The sequence below is a fragment of the Stegodyphus dumicola genome, chromosome 3 (assembly GCF_044657685.1).
Source record: "Stegodyphus dumicola isolate Sdum_Otavi_A_Nest chromosome 3, ASM4465768v1".
Classification (NCBI taxonomy): Eukaryota; Metazoa; Arthropoda; class Arachnida; order Araneae; family Eresidae; genus Stegodyphus; species Stegodyphus dumicola.
Window position 1 is genome coordinate 46,492,575 of NC_140770.1, and position 21,000 is coordinate 46,513,574.

The 21,000-nt window shown below is 34.0% G+C and overlaps 1 protein-coding gene across 1 annotated transcript in view; it reads right to left on the reverse strand.

Moving 5' to 3' along the window:
- Positions 1–21,000, reverse strand: part of Rpe (ribulose-phosphate 3-epimerase) — a 54,592-nt gene that overhangs the window by 24,909 nt on the left and 8,683 nt on the right. The window contains exon 2 of the mRNA XM_085812836.1: positions 11,304–11,411. Coding sequence (XP_085668962.1) covers positions 11,304–11,411 — 108 coding nt within the window. The remainder of the gene's footprint in view (positions 1–11,303; positions 11,412–21,000) is intronic.

Here is a 21,000-nt window from a genome sequence, read left to right on the forward strand (position 1 = left end):
CATATGCAATCACACGTGGCTTGTATGTTATGTTATAGCAATGCCGACATTGTTTTTGAGCCTTGCCAAAAAATTTAAGAAAATTAAACAGTAGAAATTTCACACATTTAAAAGTCATTCACAAAAATTGGAAAGTTGTAAACGAACTCAGCTGTGATTGTCGATAACAGCGCATGTGCATTCACTGAACTCTACCTAACTCTAATATTCCCACACTCCGCAAGGAAGCAAGAAAAAAATGACATAACTCCGACTAGAGAAAATTTCCAGAAATGAAATATCGACATACGAGTATAAGACACACCTTGTTTTTCAGACCTATTCTCAATGAAAAAAAGTGCTTCTTATATGCCAGCAAATACGATACTTGATAAATTAAATAAATTGAAACTAAAATTAATAACCAATGTGCATATAATCATTAGAACAAAATAATATACCATTTATGAATTTAAAGCAAAATGAAATACAAAGACTATTAAAACTATTTAAATCTTTACAAAATACTCTACAACTCAATGAAAATCACAGGAGAGAAACTGGAATTTGTACAATTTGAATTTACACTGTCAAATGTCACAGCCTTTTTTTTCCCCCCTTAACCAATATTTTCTTTACAACATTTCCTTTTTCTCAAGATTTAGTGATCAACAACTTTTCTCGAATTATTTCTGAAAGAGATTATATAAAGTCAGACAATTAAAACTTATGAAATTTAGTGATTTATCAGAAGACCGGGAGATGTAATAAAAATCTGTAAGAGGAATGACAGCTCTAAAATACATCTATAGTACAGAATCTTCGGGACTTGAGCGATTCTAAATTTCAGATCATCACATTAAACACACTATGATGACATGTAGACATGATAATATTGGTACTTATAGTTTAGGTCTGATAAAAAAATGCTACCCCCCCTCTCCCCATGGCTAGAGCAGGTACAACTGTGCTGTTGCAACCGGGTGTCAGAATTTACGACTGGTAAAAATTTTAGAATTTAGAAGAGCACCAAACAACAAAAATTAGGCATGGTTCAATTTTTAAGAATTTAGGAGCAGCAGTGGGCAGTACAATTTAGGAAAAGAGAACTTTTAAAGAGTTTCACGAGGTGCCGGGAAGCAAAATTTAGGACCTACACAGATTGCACCGGGCGGCAAAATGTGTAATGCTGGCCCTTCTCTTCCCAACTACTTAAGGTATGAAAGTGTGATCATAGCTAACATCAATACAATGCCAATCAAGACATCATTACTGGGCACATGGGGTGATTCCCCATGCTCAATAATGATGTATGTACACTGCTCAAAAAAAAAAAAAGGGACAGTGCTATATCTCCCGTTCTACTGGGCCGATTGACAAAATTCAAACTGCGTTTTTCATGTCTCGAAAGCGCGACTTAGGATATATATTAGATTTATATATAGCACTATTCTAACATAGGTATTCTGACACAAAATCGGATTTTTTTCTGAAATAACATACCAATTTTTTTACATATTTCGATTCTACGACTCAAATTATGCCAGAATACCAAGTTTTGTAAAAATCGTACGAGTAGTTTTTAAAATATTAGCTCCTCAATGTTAATTGAATTTGGCAAATATTTATTAATATCTCTTTTTTTATTAAACTTTTTTTATTTTTCCTTTCACATTTCGAAACTTAGGTTCATTCCAAATAAAATTTACCCATTTTTTGTGTTTTATTTTTAAAATTTCTATTTTTAAATAATTTTTATAAATTTTTCGAAAAAAATTTTTAATTATAACCTATAAAATTTTTACCATCATCTTAAAGTAGGTGTATTTTTAAGCATATCTGCAAAAAATTAGACTTTTTTATTCAAAATTTTCTAAGATATACACGAATTTACATATTTTCGCGTTTTGAAATTTGGCATCTTTTTTTTGAGCGATAATAACGCCAAATGTGGTTTATGGATTTTTGTTACAGTGAATTGCCACAGCTATTTTTAACCTTAAATTTCAAGTAAAATTTTACGGAGAATTAATAATATGATATTGTTTCTCTCAAAGATGCATAATAAATATTTATAAATACTATATGAAAAATTTTTTTTTTAATTATAGATGATATTCAAATTTTTAACTTTTCTTAATTTCTCTCTTTCTTCCTTTTTTTTAAAAAAAATAAGAGTAAATTTTTGTAACAGCAAATTTTTACCTTCGGCGTTTTATCGTCTGCTACTTTACTTCGTTTAAATCGAATTGTCTAAAACTGAGAATTTTCGTTTAATGTTTATTTGAATGTAATGAAAATATTTTATGACATTAACTGCATAATTTATTTCTAAACAAACTGTTGCTTTTGAAGTGGCTGAAAGAGCGGCAGATACTATCATCCATATTTTTAAAGCATAATATATTTTTATAGAAATATAAGATTTTGAATAATCATTTTTATAAAAGTCAAATTATGATATAAACATACAACCCTGTAGAGACTGAATTAATGGAAGTTCAATGGTTATGTAGAAATGATCTGCAGCTACTCAATGGCTGGATAAGTCAGCAGGTTCTGTGGACAATCCTTAAAATTCTAATTTAGAATGTAATTGTCAAGAACTGAATCCTGATCATCAGTAGTATAATAAGTAATTATTACGGTTATTAATAAATCCTTCTTATAAAGTAACTGCAAATATTTCAAAAAACTTTCTGTGTGAATGCAAATATTTTTAATTTCTTATTAAACAAGACTGCACACGATATTATTTATTTACACTTCAATTTTTACCGTCAACTCTAGTAGAAGTTACAAATCAATTATATATAATTAAGGATTGAATTGGATTGGATGGATTATTTAATTATGGCGAAGCACACTAGGGCTATCTGCCTAAAGGGAGGGATGCTTTCGTGGAGGACTTTCTAAGGGAAATTGGCTGGTATACACGTTACACATGGGGAAATCCATGAAAACGCCCATGCAGCCAGCCCGTTAGCGGGATTCGAACCTCGGACCGAACTACCAGTGTTCAGCGACTTTACCGCTCAGCCGCTAGTCAAAGTTGGACGCTTTTGAATATACTTTCAGTATACTTCAAAGAATTTAGGTGCTCAAAGAGAAAACACTTGGACGTGTACACCAGCAAATACCATCAATTGAGTTTGTGTTAACAGAAAAGATAAAAACGATATCATTGCAGATTAAAGTGAAGTGCGACTGGTTTTAGACTATATTGTTGTATAAATTTAAATTACGTTATAGAACATCATATCGTATCATAAATGGAGAATCCCATGATTTTCTCATTCGAATTATTTGAAGATTCAGGAGTTTATCCAGTGATGTATGTGGATGTAACCTAAAGAGGTTTGTTTTTCCTCCTGGTGAAACTGCGACCGAGCGGTAAAGTCGCAGAACGCTGGTGGTTCGAACCCCGCGAACGGGCCGGCTGCATGGGCGTTTTCGTGGTTTTCCCCATGTGTAACGTGTATGCGAGCCAGTTTCACTTAGAAAGTCCTCCATGAAGGCATCCCTCCCCTTAGGCAGATAGCCCTAGTGTGCTTTGCCCTAATTAAATAAACCAAAACCTCTTGATGAAACCAGTCTTTCCTTTCATCTCATACCTTCAAAATGTTTAGCCTCTAAAGACTGATAAAGGCTCTGACCAAATATTGATGAAATGGATTGAATTGGATTATTAAGTTACGTCAAAGCAGGGCTATCTGCCTAAAAAGAAGGATGCCTTTGTGAAGAACTTTCTAAGGTGTCATATCCTTCTTTTCCTTGGGCGTGTAGCTTCTGGATATGTATTTACTTCCTACCGTAGACGTATCGTATTGTGTGCGTTGCATAAAACAGCCATTTTAACTGCACAAAACTTTATTAACACACAAATAAAAATAATAAGTACAAACGATGAACACACAAGTATCACTTCGTTTCTTGCATCTAAGCTGACATACAACACATTTCCTTCGTTACTTCGCTACTACCTACTAACTACTCTTCTCTAGTAAGTCTCATGAGAGAGAGGCATTGCAGGCCGTTCGGCTAAACTGCGCATGCGTGGTCATCACGTCATGACACCTTCCCTCGAAAAGATTTGATTGCGTCTTTCAATGACCTGTCAAATCCACATATATAAACATTTCTTGAAACAAAATAAAATAACATTCATGAAATTTTCGAACTTAATTAACCAATTCTTACCATTTTAAATTAAAATTACTTCAACATAAATTCAGTAATCCTATTCATTTAAAAAGATGTAACATTCAATTAACATTTCAAACTTAAATCTTTCACATAATCATAATCATATAAGCAGTTATCATATAAACGAGACAATACAAATCAATCATTAACATTAAACATAATACTTTAGCAAACCCTAGCTTAATCTTTAAACCTATTACATAACGTTAGAAAACAAATTTAGCATTTTAGCTAAAAAAAAATCAAACTAAACAGTCAAAATGTCTTATAGTTCATAGTTCATAACGTCAGTCATGCTTCCAGTGAGAGGCAGTCAATTGAGATAACGAATCTGCATTAATATGATCTTTTCCTTTCCGGTATGTAATCACTGCATGAAATCGCTGTAATGCTAAAACCAGCGTTGTAAACGAGAACTTTGTGAAGAACATTCGGTGAGAAATCTAAGAGGGTTATGATCACTAACGATGACTATCTCAGAACTGAAGATATAATCTTCAAACTTCTTCAGGGCAAAGATAACGGCAAACGCTTCCTTTTCAATAACAGCGTAATTTCTTTGTGTATCGGTCAACTTTTTACTAGCGAAGGCTATTGGGTGTTCTACACTATTTTCATCTTGTTGAGCTAAACAAGCTCCTACAGCGTATGCCGATGCGTCTGCGTAAATGATGAAAGGCAAACTAAAATTTGGAGAGTAACATTTAGGAGCATTGCAAATGGCACGTTTTAGTTGAATAAACGCTTCATCGTGTTCCTTCAACCAAGTAATTTCGTTCGAAGCCCTTCTTTTTGTTAACGCCGTTAAAGGTTGTGCTATCGCAGAAAAATTGGGTACATAAAACCGGTAATACGATAATAGTCCTAAAATACTTCTTACATCTTTCTTACTCCGGGGAACTTCTCAATTCTGTATGGCTTCAACTTTTTCTGGGTCAGGTTCGTGTGAACCGGAACCAACTACGTGTCCTAGAAATTTGATTTTATGCTTCGCAAAGTCACACTTATTGAAATTAACCGTGAAATTTGCCTTTTCTAGCGTACTTAAGACTTTGTTAAGATGTTCCAGATGTGTATTCCAGTCATCAGAAAATATAATCACGTCATCAATATAAGAATCGGCGTAGTCTTTATGTTCGGCGAGAAGTTTGTTCATAGTTCTCTGAAAAGTTGCGGCGGCATTCTTTAATCCAAAGGGTAAAACTATAAAGGCATATTGTCCTCTGTGGGTCACAAACGACGTCAAAGGTTGGCACTCGGGCTTCAGTCGTATCTGCCAGTACCCTTTAAGAAGATCAATCAGAGTGATGTATTTGGACTTTGACACCTGGTAAATTAGGTCTACAGTGTTTTTCATCGGGAAGGCATCGGTTTCCGTCTGTGAGTTCAGGTATCGATAGTCCACACATAATCTAACAGTTCCGTCTTTTTTGGATACACAAACGACCGGATGTGCATATTCACTCTCCGACTCAACAATTAGTCCTAGCTGCAATAGCTCATCTATTTGTCGATCAACTTCATTTCTTAGAACTTCAGGTATTCGATATGGTTTCTGCTTTCTTGGCATACTTCCAGGTTTCAGTCTGATGCTGTGTTCTCCCACATTGGCGATTTTCGGAATACCAGTTCTTAGGTTCTTATGCCTTCTTAAAATTTTCATAAGTTCTTTCTTCTTATGCGGTTCAAGGTGTGTAAAATCACATTCCTCATTAGAATAGTGTTCTTTTGCTTTCCGTGGAACAATTCTTGGAACGTTTTCAACTTCGCCGAAATCAATATCTGTATCATATATCACACCGACATTATTCACAGCGGTATTGAACTCTCGTATCTTGTTTGCGTGAACGTGCTTCGATGAATTGTCAGGCATTTGTACTATGTAACTATAATCAGTATGCTTTTTGATGATCGTAGCAGGTCCCGTCCATCTGGCATAAACTTTGTTTTGACTATCAGGGATTAAAATTATAACCCTGTCCCCTTCCTTGAATTCTTTATGACGAGTCTTTCGGTTACGGTAGAATGCATAAGCTTGTTGCTTTCCAACATCTGTAAGTCCTGCGTATTCAGCAGCTTTTTCCAATTTCGTCTTCAAATCATTCAGATAATCGGTAACTGAACTTAACTGTCCATGAGGAACAGGAGTTTCATTAGTCCATGACGATTTCAAAATAGACAACGGGCCATTAGGACGTCTTCCATAAAGCATTTGGAATGGACTAACACCAGTCGTAGCATTAGGAACTTCTCGGTAAGCCCAAAGTAAATACTGTAGATGTTTCTCCCAATCTTTCGAATGTTCTCTAATGGTATGATGTATCATTCCCTTTAAAACAGCATTAAATCTTTCTACCAGGCCATTTGAACTTGGATGATAAGGAGTCGAGAACCTTTGGGACGATCCGATCCTTTTCAAAAACTCTTGGGTCAACGAAGCAGTAAAATTAGTTCCTTGATCTGAAGCAACAATTTGAGGAATTCCGGTGCATGAAAAGATTTGCAACAATGCATCGCATGTTGCTTTGGCATTCAAATTCTTCAATGGCACCGCTTCGGGCCACCTTGTACATTGATCAACAGCACACAGAACATATTTGTAACCTCTACAGCTTGACTCTACAGGTCCTAGGATATCCACATTAATTACCTGGAATGGTTTTTTAGGACGTGTTACTGGCGTAATCGGAACTTCATCAAAGGGACGCTTTTTCGCTTGAAGTTGACAAGAAGTACAAGCACTGCAGTATTCATTTACATATTTCTTGATTTCAGGCCAATAGAACGAATATCTCAAACGTTCGGCTGTCTTCTTGGTTCGCAGGTGGCTTCCTCATAAGCTAGAATGAGCTAAGTCCAAAATCTGTTTTCTTCTTTCTTTTGGTACGACTAACTGCTAAACTCTTTCTCCTAGAACTTTATCTTTATGATACAAAAAGTTGTCAATAACAATAAAGTTATTACTTCCGTTCTTAACATTTTGCCAGCATGTTTTTAAAGATGGGTCATTGATTTGTTGCACTCGAAACAGTTCTGAATCCGAAGCACATTGATCGTGTCCCGTGCTACCTTTGGAATCATCCTTACCTGTATCTTCATATACAAGCGCACAACATTCTATTATCTTCTTAACAGTTTCATTACATTTTTCATTAATTAGGTTTTCCCTATCATGGTTAAGTATTTCGTCAAAATTTTCAGTTTCATGAAAAGGCATTTCACCGAAACTATCAGTAGCAATGTTTACATTTTTACATTCAAAATTAAACTTTCTTTTATCATCTCCCCTTAACTCATTAAAAGCACTTAACGACAAGAGTAAATCATTACATAACTTATCCACCATTGCACATGTTATAAAAATAGGTGACATAAATTTATCATTTTCAGAATATATTCCTAAAGGTAGGTTAATGAGAGGAGCTTTTAAAGCTTGTCCGAAAGCTGACGTGAGGATAACACTTCCATGTGGCGTACGGTATTTTTCTGGTACAATATCGGTCTTGACAACGGTCAATTGCGTGCCTGTATCTGCTACTGCATTAATTAATTTACCATCACATATAAGTTTAACGGTTGGCAAGTCATCTATTAATTCTTTAACCTCTTGATTCGCAGTAAAATATTTAGAAGAAATCTTTGCAGTTACAGCGTTAGAATTATTCTTAATTTCTTCTTTAGCAACCCTTCCCTTATCTTCATGCAACAATATATTATGATACTTAGAATTACATTTTGAACATTTTAATTGAGAAGGGCAATTTTTTATTCTACAATTCCTTTCGAAACAAAGAAAGCACCGATTAGAAGCCCTTAAACTCTTTTTCCTTTCTTCCGGAGACATAACGCATTTTTCCGAAGCATGATTTTCGCTTTCGCAAAATAAGCAAGGGAAAGTTCGAACAACTGCAATTTTGCTTACATTAGGGAAATAGCTGGCGCCAAATTTGTTGGCGTTGAATGAATTCCGAGTGTGGAAGTTGTTTCGCTTTTCATTTGGTTGTGAATGCCTTCCAAGAGAATTAGCGTGATTCTTAGAATAAAATAAATTTAATGAAGTTCGTTCGCGACTTTCAATTTCCCGTTTTAGAAATTTCATGAGGTTATCGACATTAAAAGTTTCCTCATCTGCGTTTTGACGAGCAAAATCAAGCGTTATATCCTGAGGTATGCATTTCATTAACAAAGGGTATAGTAACTTTCCATACGATTCGGTCTTGACCCCTATCGAATTTAGTGACCTTACTTGTACGTTGCAGGTATCATATAATTCCCTCAAAGAATTAATGTCATTAGAACTTCCGACAGGCCGTAAAGTTAAAAGTTTATGCATGTAAGAATTAATAAGGATATCTTTTCGACCATACCTCTCCTTGAGAATTTTAAAAGCTTCGTCGTAATTTTCTGGAGATAAAGAAAAGCCTTCTATTGTTTTTAAAGCTGCACTGCCTAACAGGCTAAGCAAGTAATTAAACTTATCTACTTTAGATAGTTTTTTGTTTTGATTTATTGCCGTGTCAAAAGAATTGTAGAATGTCTGCCACCTTTTAGCATTCCCATAAAATTTATCAGTCATAATCTTCGGCAATTTAACATTATAATCAGAACTTTTATCGACACCAGAAATAGATAAATTGTTACTATCATTAGAAGAACCATTAGAAACTAGCGAACTATTGCTATTTCTTTTTTCTTTCAATAATTTTGTGCCTCTAAAGCTCCATTTCCCAATTTTTTCTTCGTATTCCAAGGCACTTTCGATTTCGGTTTCAATGTCATTAACATCAGTCAAAGTTTTAATTTTTTCGTCTGACGCTTTCAAAGAAATAGCTTTTACTTTTAAACTTTCCAGTGATTCTTCAAGGTCTTCAAGGTTACCGGCTGCAATTAATGATTCAATAGCATTTGTTACTTTAGTAATGGCTGAACGCATAACTTTCCGTTCTTTCTTAGATTTCGTTAGCTCTTCAGCCATTTTTGTAACCTTGAATTCCACTTTACCACAAAATAAATTGAACAAATTTCTTACCTTTCTGAAGACTCACTTACGCATTTATCCGTGAACTTTGCACAATGACATATCCTCCTGTTCTGACACCACTGTCATATCCTTCTTTTTCTTGGGCGTGTAACTTCTGGATATGTATTTACTTCCTACCGTAGACGTATCGTATTGTGTGCGTTGCATAAAACAGCCATTTTAACGGCACAAAACTTTATTAACACACAAATAAAAATAATAAGTACAAACGATGAACACACAAGTATCACTTCGTTTCTTGCATCTAAGCTGACACACAACACATTTCCTTCGTTACTTCGCTACTACCTACTAACTACTCTTCTCTAGTAAGTCTCATGAGAGAGAGGCGTTGCAGGCCGTTCGGCTAAACTGCGCATGCGTGGTCATCACGTCATGACATAAGGGAAACCAGTTGGCATACACGATACACATGAGAAAATCCACGAAAACGCCCATGCAACCAGCCCGTTTACCGGGATTCGAACCCCGGATTGAACTACCTGTGTTCAGAGACTTTACCGCTCGGCCGTTTATGGGCCTTTATGAAATGGAAGGCGATAACTTTATTTAAAAATGATTGTCAGCAATATCAAGATATTTCGAAAAGTTGGATGCTTTTTAATATACTTGCGGAATGCCTAAAGAAAAAGAGCAAGAATAAAGTATAATGCCTGAAGAAAAAGAGAAGAAAAAATAAATGTTTGGGTAAAATTTAGTATTTGTATTTTTTTTTAAATTTAAAACTTTTTAATCTTATGATATTTGATTCTTACAATTTCAAAAATAAAATATTTGACTAAAATATGAATAACATTTAAGAAACCAAATGTAGGATAAAATTGTGTAAAGCAATCGGCACAATGATAAAACTGTTTAAAGCAATGTATGCAAGTCATCCTAAGTTAAAATGTCGGTTATACATCTCTCCTATTTATATATATCTTTTCTGAACGGAACATTGAAAGGCGTGTTAACTGTGCTTTACTGTATTTTCTCTTTTAATAAATGCAGTTTTTAAACGCATCGTAGTCTGGGTTACAAAGTATTCCTCCGAAAGAAACGCAATTCAAATAAATAAAATCAAATTCTGGAAAATTTATATTAATAAATATATTTAAAATGCTCAGTTCGAAGGAATAAAAAGAAAATTTTAAAACAATTATCTGAAGAGACAATGCAACACAAAAAATTAAAATAAAAGTATAAGAATTTAAAAAATACCTAAAATAATAACTATGACAAAAAATATATATAAAGAAAACTATCTGAAAAAAAATAAACGCTGCACCTTTATTTACAAAGATCGAATAGGTAAATAGAAATTTTTAAAAGAGTTATTCAAAAAAAACCATGCAACTTACACAATTAAAATGAAATTCGAAAAAGAAAAAATTACTTAAAATAATAACAGTTAAATAAATAAAAAAGAAACGATGGTGACTTTTTTTCCTCTCACAAAAAGGAAACTAGGTTGCCATATATTAAGAAGTTCGCCAAGTGAAGTATTCTTGGCGCAAACTGACAAAAAAGTGCCAACATAAATTTGTGAATTTCTCCGTAAATTTTGCTCCAAATTTTACAAAATTTCATATTTAGGCGTAATTTGAGTCGTAGAATCGAAATATGTAAAAAAATTGGTATGTTATTTCAGAAAAAGTCCTATTTTGTGTCAAAATACCTATGTTAGATTAGTGCTATATATAAATCTAATATATATCCTAAGTCGCGCTTTCGAGACATGAAGAACGCAATTTGAATTTTGTCAATCGGCCCAGTAGATCGGGAGATATAGGACTGTCCCATTTTTTTTTTTTGAGCAGTGTACAATAATAAGCAGGTGTTTTAAAGTGATATGTAAAAATCTTAGTTAGCCTGGAGAAAAATCGTATTAAAACACATTTGCCTCTGCTCCTAGACTTTGTAAGGGGGGGGAGAGTTTTTATTATTATTATTTTATTTTGGCTGATGGTCCAGATATTGGAAGTCTGGATTTCAGATTTTGTATTGTATTTTAATGATTGTTTTCAGAATCTCAAACATTTGTCATTTTTCAACAAATATATATTTTTTTTTCATAAATTTTGACGTTAATTACCCTCATTCCAGCTTCTTTGATTTTCCTTATAACTTCTAATGGTTCTTCAGTCGCTTCAATATGGAATGTATATTGTTCTGCACCTGCATCAGCTATTGGCCCAATCCACTGCAAATATAATTTTAATAAAATATTTAAATATATGTCACATGCTTTATTTAAAAAAATTCTGATTGTATTAAGAAATTGGTAAGGTATGGAAAATTTACCATTTTAAAGTATGTTATAAACATGCAAAGTGACAAGATTGACTTAGTCTTCTATGCAATGCAAGAATTTAAAAATAGATATCATTTGATTATTATTATGACGAACTGCTAAGAATTTCAAGTTTTGTATTTTTCATGTATTTTAATGCACGTTTCAATCCTAGTAAAAAGTACTTGCTATACTTATTGTACAATTAACAACATCTGAAATATGAAGCTTATATAAATATAGATTATATGGGTAGAACGAAAATAGTAAACCAATTGCAGATTATTAATAAACGCAATAAAGTTCCAACAGTGGTTTCTTGCAAAGTATTCTGACAACAAATAAGAAACTTTACAACATGCTCAAGGACTAAATATGAATTAATATATGAACAAAAACAAACCAAGAAACCATTCTTTAATTCATTTAATACTAATGACATACTGTAGGTTATTATATATTTTATGTTACAATTGGTAATATCATTATTTAACTAAACAGCTTCATATATTAATATTTCTAAATGCATAAAAATATAAAAGAAATTGCTGTCTTTAAAATCTATTTCCTGTGGGCGATAACATTCTTAATGGCTTAGAAAAAGCACACAGATGTTGTTTTGAAGTCTTTTTTAAATATGCACAGAAAAGTAATAGTATTTAAAATATTCTCAAAACTTCCCCACATGGCATAATTACTGATTACACTACTAAGGGTTCTAAAGAACTTGAAAAAAAAATCGAAATAAAATATACACACAAAAAAAAGGAATTGGTTGATTTATTTCTATTTATTTATAAATCATACATAGATTTTTTATACCGTTTGTACGATACTCGAATTACATCATTAAATGAAGAGGAGTATGACAGCCATCTCAGGCATGCTTTAGATCGCCTCAGACAGCATGGATTGAAACTAAACCCAGTTAAATGTGTTCTAGGAAAATAACTTGTGGGCTTTCTGGGATGCCTTATAACACCTTCTGGGGTAAAACCCCTCCCCCCAAAAACATAAGCATAGCCAGATTTCAAAACTCTGAAACTATTACAGAGTTATGATGTTTTTGGCAATGCTTATTTCTATCATTGTTTCATCCCAAATGCTGCCAAAACCAAGCTCCCTAGCATGAACTGCTAAAAGAATTAAGAAAATTGACACCTAGCCAGTACCTAAGGACAACACTTTTAAAGCAAGCATTTGAAGAATGTAAAATCTTATGAATTCGCTCTCTACTCAACTCTAGCTCACCCTGCTCTTTATCAAGCCATTTCTGATGGCCGATGCTTCTTATATTGCCATCGGTGCTCTATTAAATATATTAAATGGTAAAGACTTGCAATCTCTAGCATTCTTCTTATGTACACTGAGCATTACCAAGCAAAAGTAAAGCACATGTGACAGAGAGCTCTTAGCAATCTATCTGGTTGTAAAACAGTTTTATAATTTCCAAGGCATCATTTTATAGTATACACAGACTATATTAAACATTTGACTTTCACTTTTTTAAAAATGTCCCATTCAGGTTCCCCTCAGCAACTCAGATGCCTCGACTACATATCACAATTCAGTATGGATATCAGACACGTTATTGCATCTGAAAATATTGCAGCTAGCATTTTATCATGGATAAATGAGATCTACCTAGCTTCAACTGACTTTATACCCAGTTATCTGACCCACTTGCCAAGCCTAATACTTCACTCCAATTCCTACTTTTGCAAGTAACATCCTAATTTAAAACTTTACTGTTGGAAGCACTGGAAAAGTTTGACTATATATTCCACAGAAGTTATGCTATTTAATCTTTAGTGATCTCTAATGCTTATCCCATCCAGATATTACAGTATCCTTTAAACTTATTCAAGAACAATTTGTCAGGCCAGAATGTTAAAAGACATATCGAATTGAGCACAATTGTGCATAGACTGTCAGAAGTTGAAAATTCAGTGAAACACTCATAGCCCTTCACAATCATTTCCTGTTGTTTCTTAAAGATTAAAGCATGTTCATCTCAACATCATGGGAACCCCTGTCTCTATCTGAGGGATATACACACTTTGCACTTATACAGAATGTTTATCTCGTTGGCCTAAACTATACCTGTGCAGGATATCAGGGTTGAAATTGTTGCTCACGCTTGCTATACAGTAGATTGCAATATTCAGAGTCACAAAAGTTATAACTATGGACGAAAGACGAGAATTCCAAGTCTCATTTAATTTTTTCACCCAACAAAATTTTAGGAATTCGCTACATTTGAACTTCCCCATATCACTCACTATGCAATGGACAGGTTAAACGATTTCCCCAGACCCTAAAGTGATATCATAATACATGCTAGACAGAAACTTAACAGACCGTCCTTCTTGGCCACAGCTCAGCTTTCAAAGAGGACCTCGGTGGCACCTGTTCCAAGATGCTTTATGGAACAACTTTGTCCTTATCAGGAAAATTCTTACAGCCCTCTAACAACCTGCTACAGATGGATCTTACAATTTTCCTCCAGCATCTTTGCAACACCACCTGGGAATTACCTCCAGCTTCTACTTCTGCACATAATAAACCTTTCTGTTCTGTGCACTTTTCCTTAGAGACTTGCTCTCATGTTTTTGTCTGCAATGACACAGTAAGAGTATCACTGACACAACTCTACAATGGTTTGTATCACAATGTCAAATGAACACGTAAAAGCTTCAACATTTTTATAAACGTAAAAGAATATGTTATTGAGATTCACCGCTTGAAGGCAGCTTTCGCTATTTAGTATGACATGTCATCAACAACTCTAGTTATTCCTACTTACAATACATCCACAGCACCAGTTATTCCTAGCGATAATTCACCAATCCCAACTACTATCTCAACGTAATCATCAAATGCAATAATAGCTTTGCTCCAAAGAAAATGCTGGTAAAGTAGTGAGGTTTAATCCTCGCTTCGTATGATGTGGCAGTACCTACAGTAGTTGGGAGGGGGGATAATGTGGCAGTTTAACAGTAACTAAACTTTTGAACTCTTATTTACTTTCTGTTTATATTTCATTACATTATATTATATACCTAAAACAGTAAATTTAATTGTAAAAAAATTTATGTATGTAACTGTAACCATATCTGTACCTCAGTAGTGAGGTTGCACTGATGCTAGTTTGCAGTACAAATGGGCAAAACCATTCCTTTGAGGGATCAGATCGAGACTGTTCACTCAAAGTGAATCAGTTCTTTTTAATGATTCATCGCTCACTAACAATGACCTTGATGAATGCATTCGGAATAGGCTGTTGGTATGCGTATAGTGACGGACTGTCGCCAATAGCACGATAAACTGGAAACCATGCAAAAGAGTTTAATTGTGTAACTCGCTTATTCTTCACACTTACTTTTCTCACTTCAGGAAAGGACAGTGATATGACACTCTCTATAATTGAACTCCTTTGTCAATATGTATTTGGAATACTAACAAATTTTTATCTATTTTTCATGTATTAATAAAGAATGTGTTTTGTGATCTTACAATTTCCGTCTACACCTATTTTGGATTACAAGTTAATTAGGTATGATCTCGCTTGATGCTACGCTGGATACAAGGTAAGAAGAATCATTTTGATCTCTATTTTTATTAATTTGTTGTGAAATTTCGAGGCTATAAAATGTTTTGCAACAAAAGATTATGAGACTGATGGTTCATTATTCCTGTCTATTGGTTTAATTTGGTAAAGATTGTTAGTTGCATGACATTCTAGAATAATTCTAATTCAGGAGCGTATAAAACTTCCGATAAGAGAACTTCAGTTATTTTTTGTTTAGCATTTAATGTTTTAAAACGGACAGTTCCTATCGCCGTTGATTTAATACATTGCCCATTCACAGTTATAATATCTGACGGATTTATGGGTTTACATGCCGTGAAATATTTCTTATTATTTACCAAGTGACTACTTGCTCCACTGTAGAAAATAAAACTCTCCGATGATTGATGTACGGTGTAGTTAACAGACAGAGCGACGCTGTCACATCTGGATTCGATTTCCGGTGTTTCAATTTTTGTTTGTTGTTGATTCATCGCGAGGTTACCGACATTCTTTGCTTGGCGTGTTTTAGAATCCGCGTATGTTTTCTTCGAGTTTTGGCGCGGTTCATTTCTTTGTTTCTATTTTAGATGATAACACCCTGATCTAAAATGGTTATTTTTATGACAATATGAGCAAAACTTTTCTCTCTTTGTCTTATTTTGAAATGAGACTTTAAATGCCTTTGATTCTGATGAATTATTTTCAACTCTCTTGCTAAATTCGCCAATTAATTTCCCTTTTAAGAATTCTGGATTTTCCTCTTCTGGTTCTTCTATTTTTATTTCTTCCCATTCTGCGCTTTCTTCCTTAGAATTTTCTTCATCCTGGTTTAAAGAGATGCTTACAAGCTCATATAACATTTCAGTGCAAAAATGAGAACTGTGTTCAACTTTGGCATGGACGCCTTGGTCACAGAAACGATGACGTAATCAAGCAACTTGTAAACAAAGAACTTGCTGAAGGAATTAAACTAGATAATTGTAAACATGATACCAAATGTATTCAGTGCATAAAATGTAAACTAACTGATTTTCCATATCCCAAAAGAATCGAAATCCAGAGCATCTAAACCGCTAAAACTAGTTCACACTGATGTTTTAGGACCAGTACAAACACTGTCTGTCAGTGGATACCTATACTTCGTAACTTTTATTGATGATTACAGCAGGTTCACAATGATTTACCTAATGAAAAAGAAAAATGAAAAAATTTCTAAACTAAAACAATTCATCGCTCTTACAAACAATAAATTCGGGAGAAAGATAAAAACGCTAAGAAGTGATAATGGTGGTGAGTACACAAGTAAGAAACTTGAAGAATATCTTATAAAACATGGTATAAATCACCAGCTTACTGTACCGCATTGTCCAGCACAAAATGGAGTAAGTGAACGCAAAAATAGGTCTTTAATGGAGATGACAAGATGTCTTTTAGCTGACTCAGGTCAACCTCACAGATACTGGGCCAAAGCAGTGCTGACTGCAAATTATTTACAGAATCGTATGCCTACAAAACCAAATGCAAAAACTCCATACAAATTATGGAATAACAAGAAACCCAACCTCTCTCATCTGAGGACTTTCAGGTACAAGGCTTTTGCTTACATCTATAAATCTAAAAGAGGTAAACTTGATGACACTGCTATAGAAGGAATACTTGTGGGCTACGACAGCAGAAGTAAAGGCTACAGATGTTATAATAAGTCGATCTGTGTGATTTATTGAAGATACTGAAACTAACGAGCCTGTAAGCATCTCTTTAAACCAGGATGAAGAAAATTCTAAGGAAGAAAGCGCAGAACGGGAAGAAATAAATATAGAAGAACCCGAGGAGGAAGAAATATCAGAACACAAAGAAGAACCTTTGGAACTCAGAAGATCGAACAGACTCACAAAAGGTAAACCTCCTGATCGTTACGGATTCCATGCCAAATATCCAGTCTCCTTCGAACCCAAAACCTAGAAGGAAATTCAAAGTTTGGAAGGAAATGAAAAAAGAAAATAGCTAACAGCTGTTCGAGAAGAAATTAATTCACTAGAAGAAAACAACACTTGGGAATTAGTTGATTTACCAAAAGGAAGAAAACCAATAGGATGCAAATGGTCTTTCAAGACAAAGCTCAATGCAGAAGGAAAAATTGAAAGATACAAAGCTAGATTAGTCGCAAAAGGATTTAGCCAAAAGTTTGGATCTGACTATGATGAAACCTTTGCTCCTGTAGTAAAATACACAGCGCTACGAGCCTTCCTGTGTGCAGCTTCGTATAAAAACATGTCTGTCAGACATAACGATGTCAAAACAGCTTTCCTTCATGGAGAACTAGAAGAAGAAATTTACATGACTCAACTTGAAGGATACTCAAAAGCTGGAAATGACAATAAAGTTTGCAAGCTGAAGAAATCTATATAAGGTTTAAATCAAGCCGCTAGAGTTTCGAATCTGAAAATTGGAAAAATACTTCTAAACATGTCATTTAAACAAAGTAAAGCAGACCCATGCTTGTTTTTCAAAAACATCAATGGAAAATTTTCAAAAGTTCAAAAGTTGGACTTCAGAACGAAAAACCAACATATACGCCAATGGAAACAAACTAGAAGTTGAAGATGACCTTCTAGAGGATAATACAGAATATAGACAAGCAGTAGGGGCATTATTATATATTGCAACAATCAGCAGACCAGATATAGCATGTGCAGTCAATCTACTGAGTAGAAGAAACGAAAAACCTTGGAACACAGATTGGAATGCTGTCAAGAAAGTCATTCGATACTTGCACACAACTAAAGACTTTAAGTTGGTCTTTAACAGAATCCAAGAACCTATACTAACTGCATATTCGGATGCAGATTGGGCAAATGATAGAACAAAAAAAAAAAAAAAAAAAAAAAAAAAAAAATCCATTAGCGCATACATATACAAACTAGGAAATAACTGCATTTCATGGAGCAGCAAACGTCAAAAACGCATTCCACTATCTTCAACAGAAGCAGAATATATTGCAGCAGCTAATACAGCACAAGAAGCACAGTGGCTGTTAAATTTGCTTAAAGATCTAGGACTAAAACAAAATCTGCTGATTACTCTCTATGAAGATAACAAATCATGCATCAAACTATCACAAACGGAGAAAAATAGCTCCAGAACAAAGCATATAGATGTGAAATACCACTACTTGTGTGAACTTCAACAAAACGGGATCCTGAGCCTAGACTACTGCAGAAGCTCTGACATGATTGCAGATCTACTCACCAAACCACTAGGCAAACCTGTGTTTGAGAAACTTCGGGAATCGCTGCAAGTGGCGATCCTGCCCATCAAGTAGGGGTGTTGGTATGCAAATAGTGATGGACTGTCACCAATAGCACGATAAACTTGAAACTCTGCAAGAGTTAATTGTGTAACTCGCTTATTCTTCACACTTACTTTTCTCACTTCAGGAAAGGACAGTGATATGACACTCTCTATAATCGAACTCCTTTGTCAATATGTATTTGGAATACTAACGAATTTTTATCTATTTTTCATGTATTAATAAAGAATGTGTTTTGTGATCTTACAATTTCCGTCTACACCTATTTTGGATTACAAGTTAATTAGGTATGATCTCGCTTGATGCTGCGCTGGATACAAGGTAAGAAGAATCATTTTAATCTCTATTTTTATTAATTTGTTGTGAAATTTTGAGGCTATAAAATGTTTTACAACACAGGCATGGATCAAAAGTGGTGTGCAAAGATGGAGGAAGAGCAGAAAGAACTGAACAAAGAGTGAGATCGCTGGAATCAACTCAACAAAACCATTCACTCCCTGGACTGATTTCTTTTAACTGTACTTTTGAGATTCCCTAAAAAAACTATTCTACATAAAACAATAATAAAATTCTGGGGGGGGGAATGCTAAAAGTTAAAAAAATAATGAAAACTAAACTCACTTTTGTTAAAGATTATATTATTTTATTACTATTATTAATATTTTATTGCTACTACAAAGCAGAGTGTAAAAATAAATTTTTAGATTCTAGGCCAATCTCAAAGAACAGGAAACTGTATGCTGACAATACTGAATTTTCCTTTTTTTTATCTAACTGGACAAAACAATACCAAATATCACTCAAGGTTCTTCTATTCGGTAGAATCCACATTTGTTTCTGCAACCTTGAAAAAATACATTAGATGGAAAAATTTGTGTTTATAAACATATACTAATTTTAAAGATTGAAGAGAAATTCACAGCTCTTAATTACAAGAGGTTAGTAAAATAAGTAAATAAATAAAAAAAATTTCTCTTATTTATAAACATATACTAATTTTAAAGATTGAAGAGAAATTCACAGCTCTTAATTACAAGAGGTTAGTAAAATAAGTAAATAAATAAAAATAAAATTTATTATTTTACATAAATATTACAGTAATATTGTATAAAAAAGTAACACCTAATATACATAGTTATACTATGACACAGTATTCAAAGAATTAAAATGAAACTCAAAGGAATAGCTCCAAGGAAGCAAAAAGACTAAATAATCAAATCAACGGCGAGATGACAACGGCGTAATACGAACAAATCGTTTGCCAAACAGAATACCAAATAATCAAGACTCCAAAGGAGCCAGATTTGAAAGAGTGACTAATAAAGACTGTGTCGGAATCCGATCCAATCACGACTCCGAAAGGACCCAAATCTCTGACTAGTGCCAGAGTGCTGACAACTGGGAATCCGAGGAATTAGTTCCTATAATCTATGAATTTTAAATATATCCTCATACTGCCAGATGGAGGGGGGGTGGAGTCCATCCATTTGCAAACAGATTAGGATTTCTCTTATTTTGCATAACAAATTTATTTTAAGTTCGATATCTTTACTGAACTTCTCAACTTCTTCTCACATTTTCTGGCCAAGATATAAAGTTAAGTGAAGTGAGTATTTAAACAGGTGATTCTCCGAGTTTATTCAGAGTGTGTTTTTACTACCCAGCACACGTTTCATTGCTATTTCGCTGTTATTACGCTAGTAAGCCTCTTTTTTTCACCATTCCGGATTGTCATCATGCCTGTTACATTTTCTGAGTCAACCTGTTAGGCATAATTTAATGTGCTAATCCAGCACTACTTTATTTTAGATTCTGACTTGAATTATTCTACATTTCAGTTTCACCGCAAGTTGACGGTGCTATTGTAAAGCACGAAGATTGTGCCTTTCTGTTAATTATTTGAATTTAATAAAGGGTTACTTTCACCCTTCTTCTGAGCTGGTATTTATTCACGCTTGTGTGAGAATTCACCAGGTTTATTGTAGGATCTAATTTAGTTTATGTGGAATAACAGAGACAGCTCTTACAACAGGAGTGATCAGTTTCGCTGAGATGCATCTGTTTATTTAATGTTTTGTTTTTAATAATGCACAGTTTTTTAAGCAGAACTTCTGTGTATTTATCTTGCTGTCAAATGAATCAAGGATAATGGGGCATTTGTTCCGATTCTCTTTCTTCTCTTCACCTTCTGAAAAGTATTACCAGCTGCAGCAAATTAGTTATTGAAACTTATTAACTGTCAGTTTGCTTAGAAATAGAGGAATTGATATCCGCTTTGCTTATGTGCATACTTATCACGATTTCTATGGAAATGAAAGAGCTGATTTATTAGCTAAAATTTATTAAATTTATTAAAAAAATTTATTAGCTAAAAATGCCTTAAATTCACCCATGATGTCAACATTAGCATTCCAAAGAGCTGTTGGAAGTCCTTTCATTATAAGAAACTTTTAGCTAAGTGAAATGAGGAATATATTTCATCTTGTAATGCTGAGGTTACCAAAAAGTTCTTTCCTTCTGTTTACCACAGACTGCATTCTGAGTCTTTCCTCTCTATTAATTTTATATCTCACTTTTTATCTAGTCACAGTAAATTTGCAAGTTACCTGTTTTGT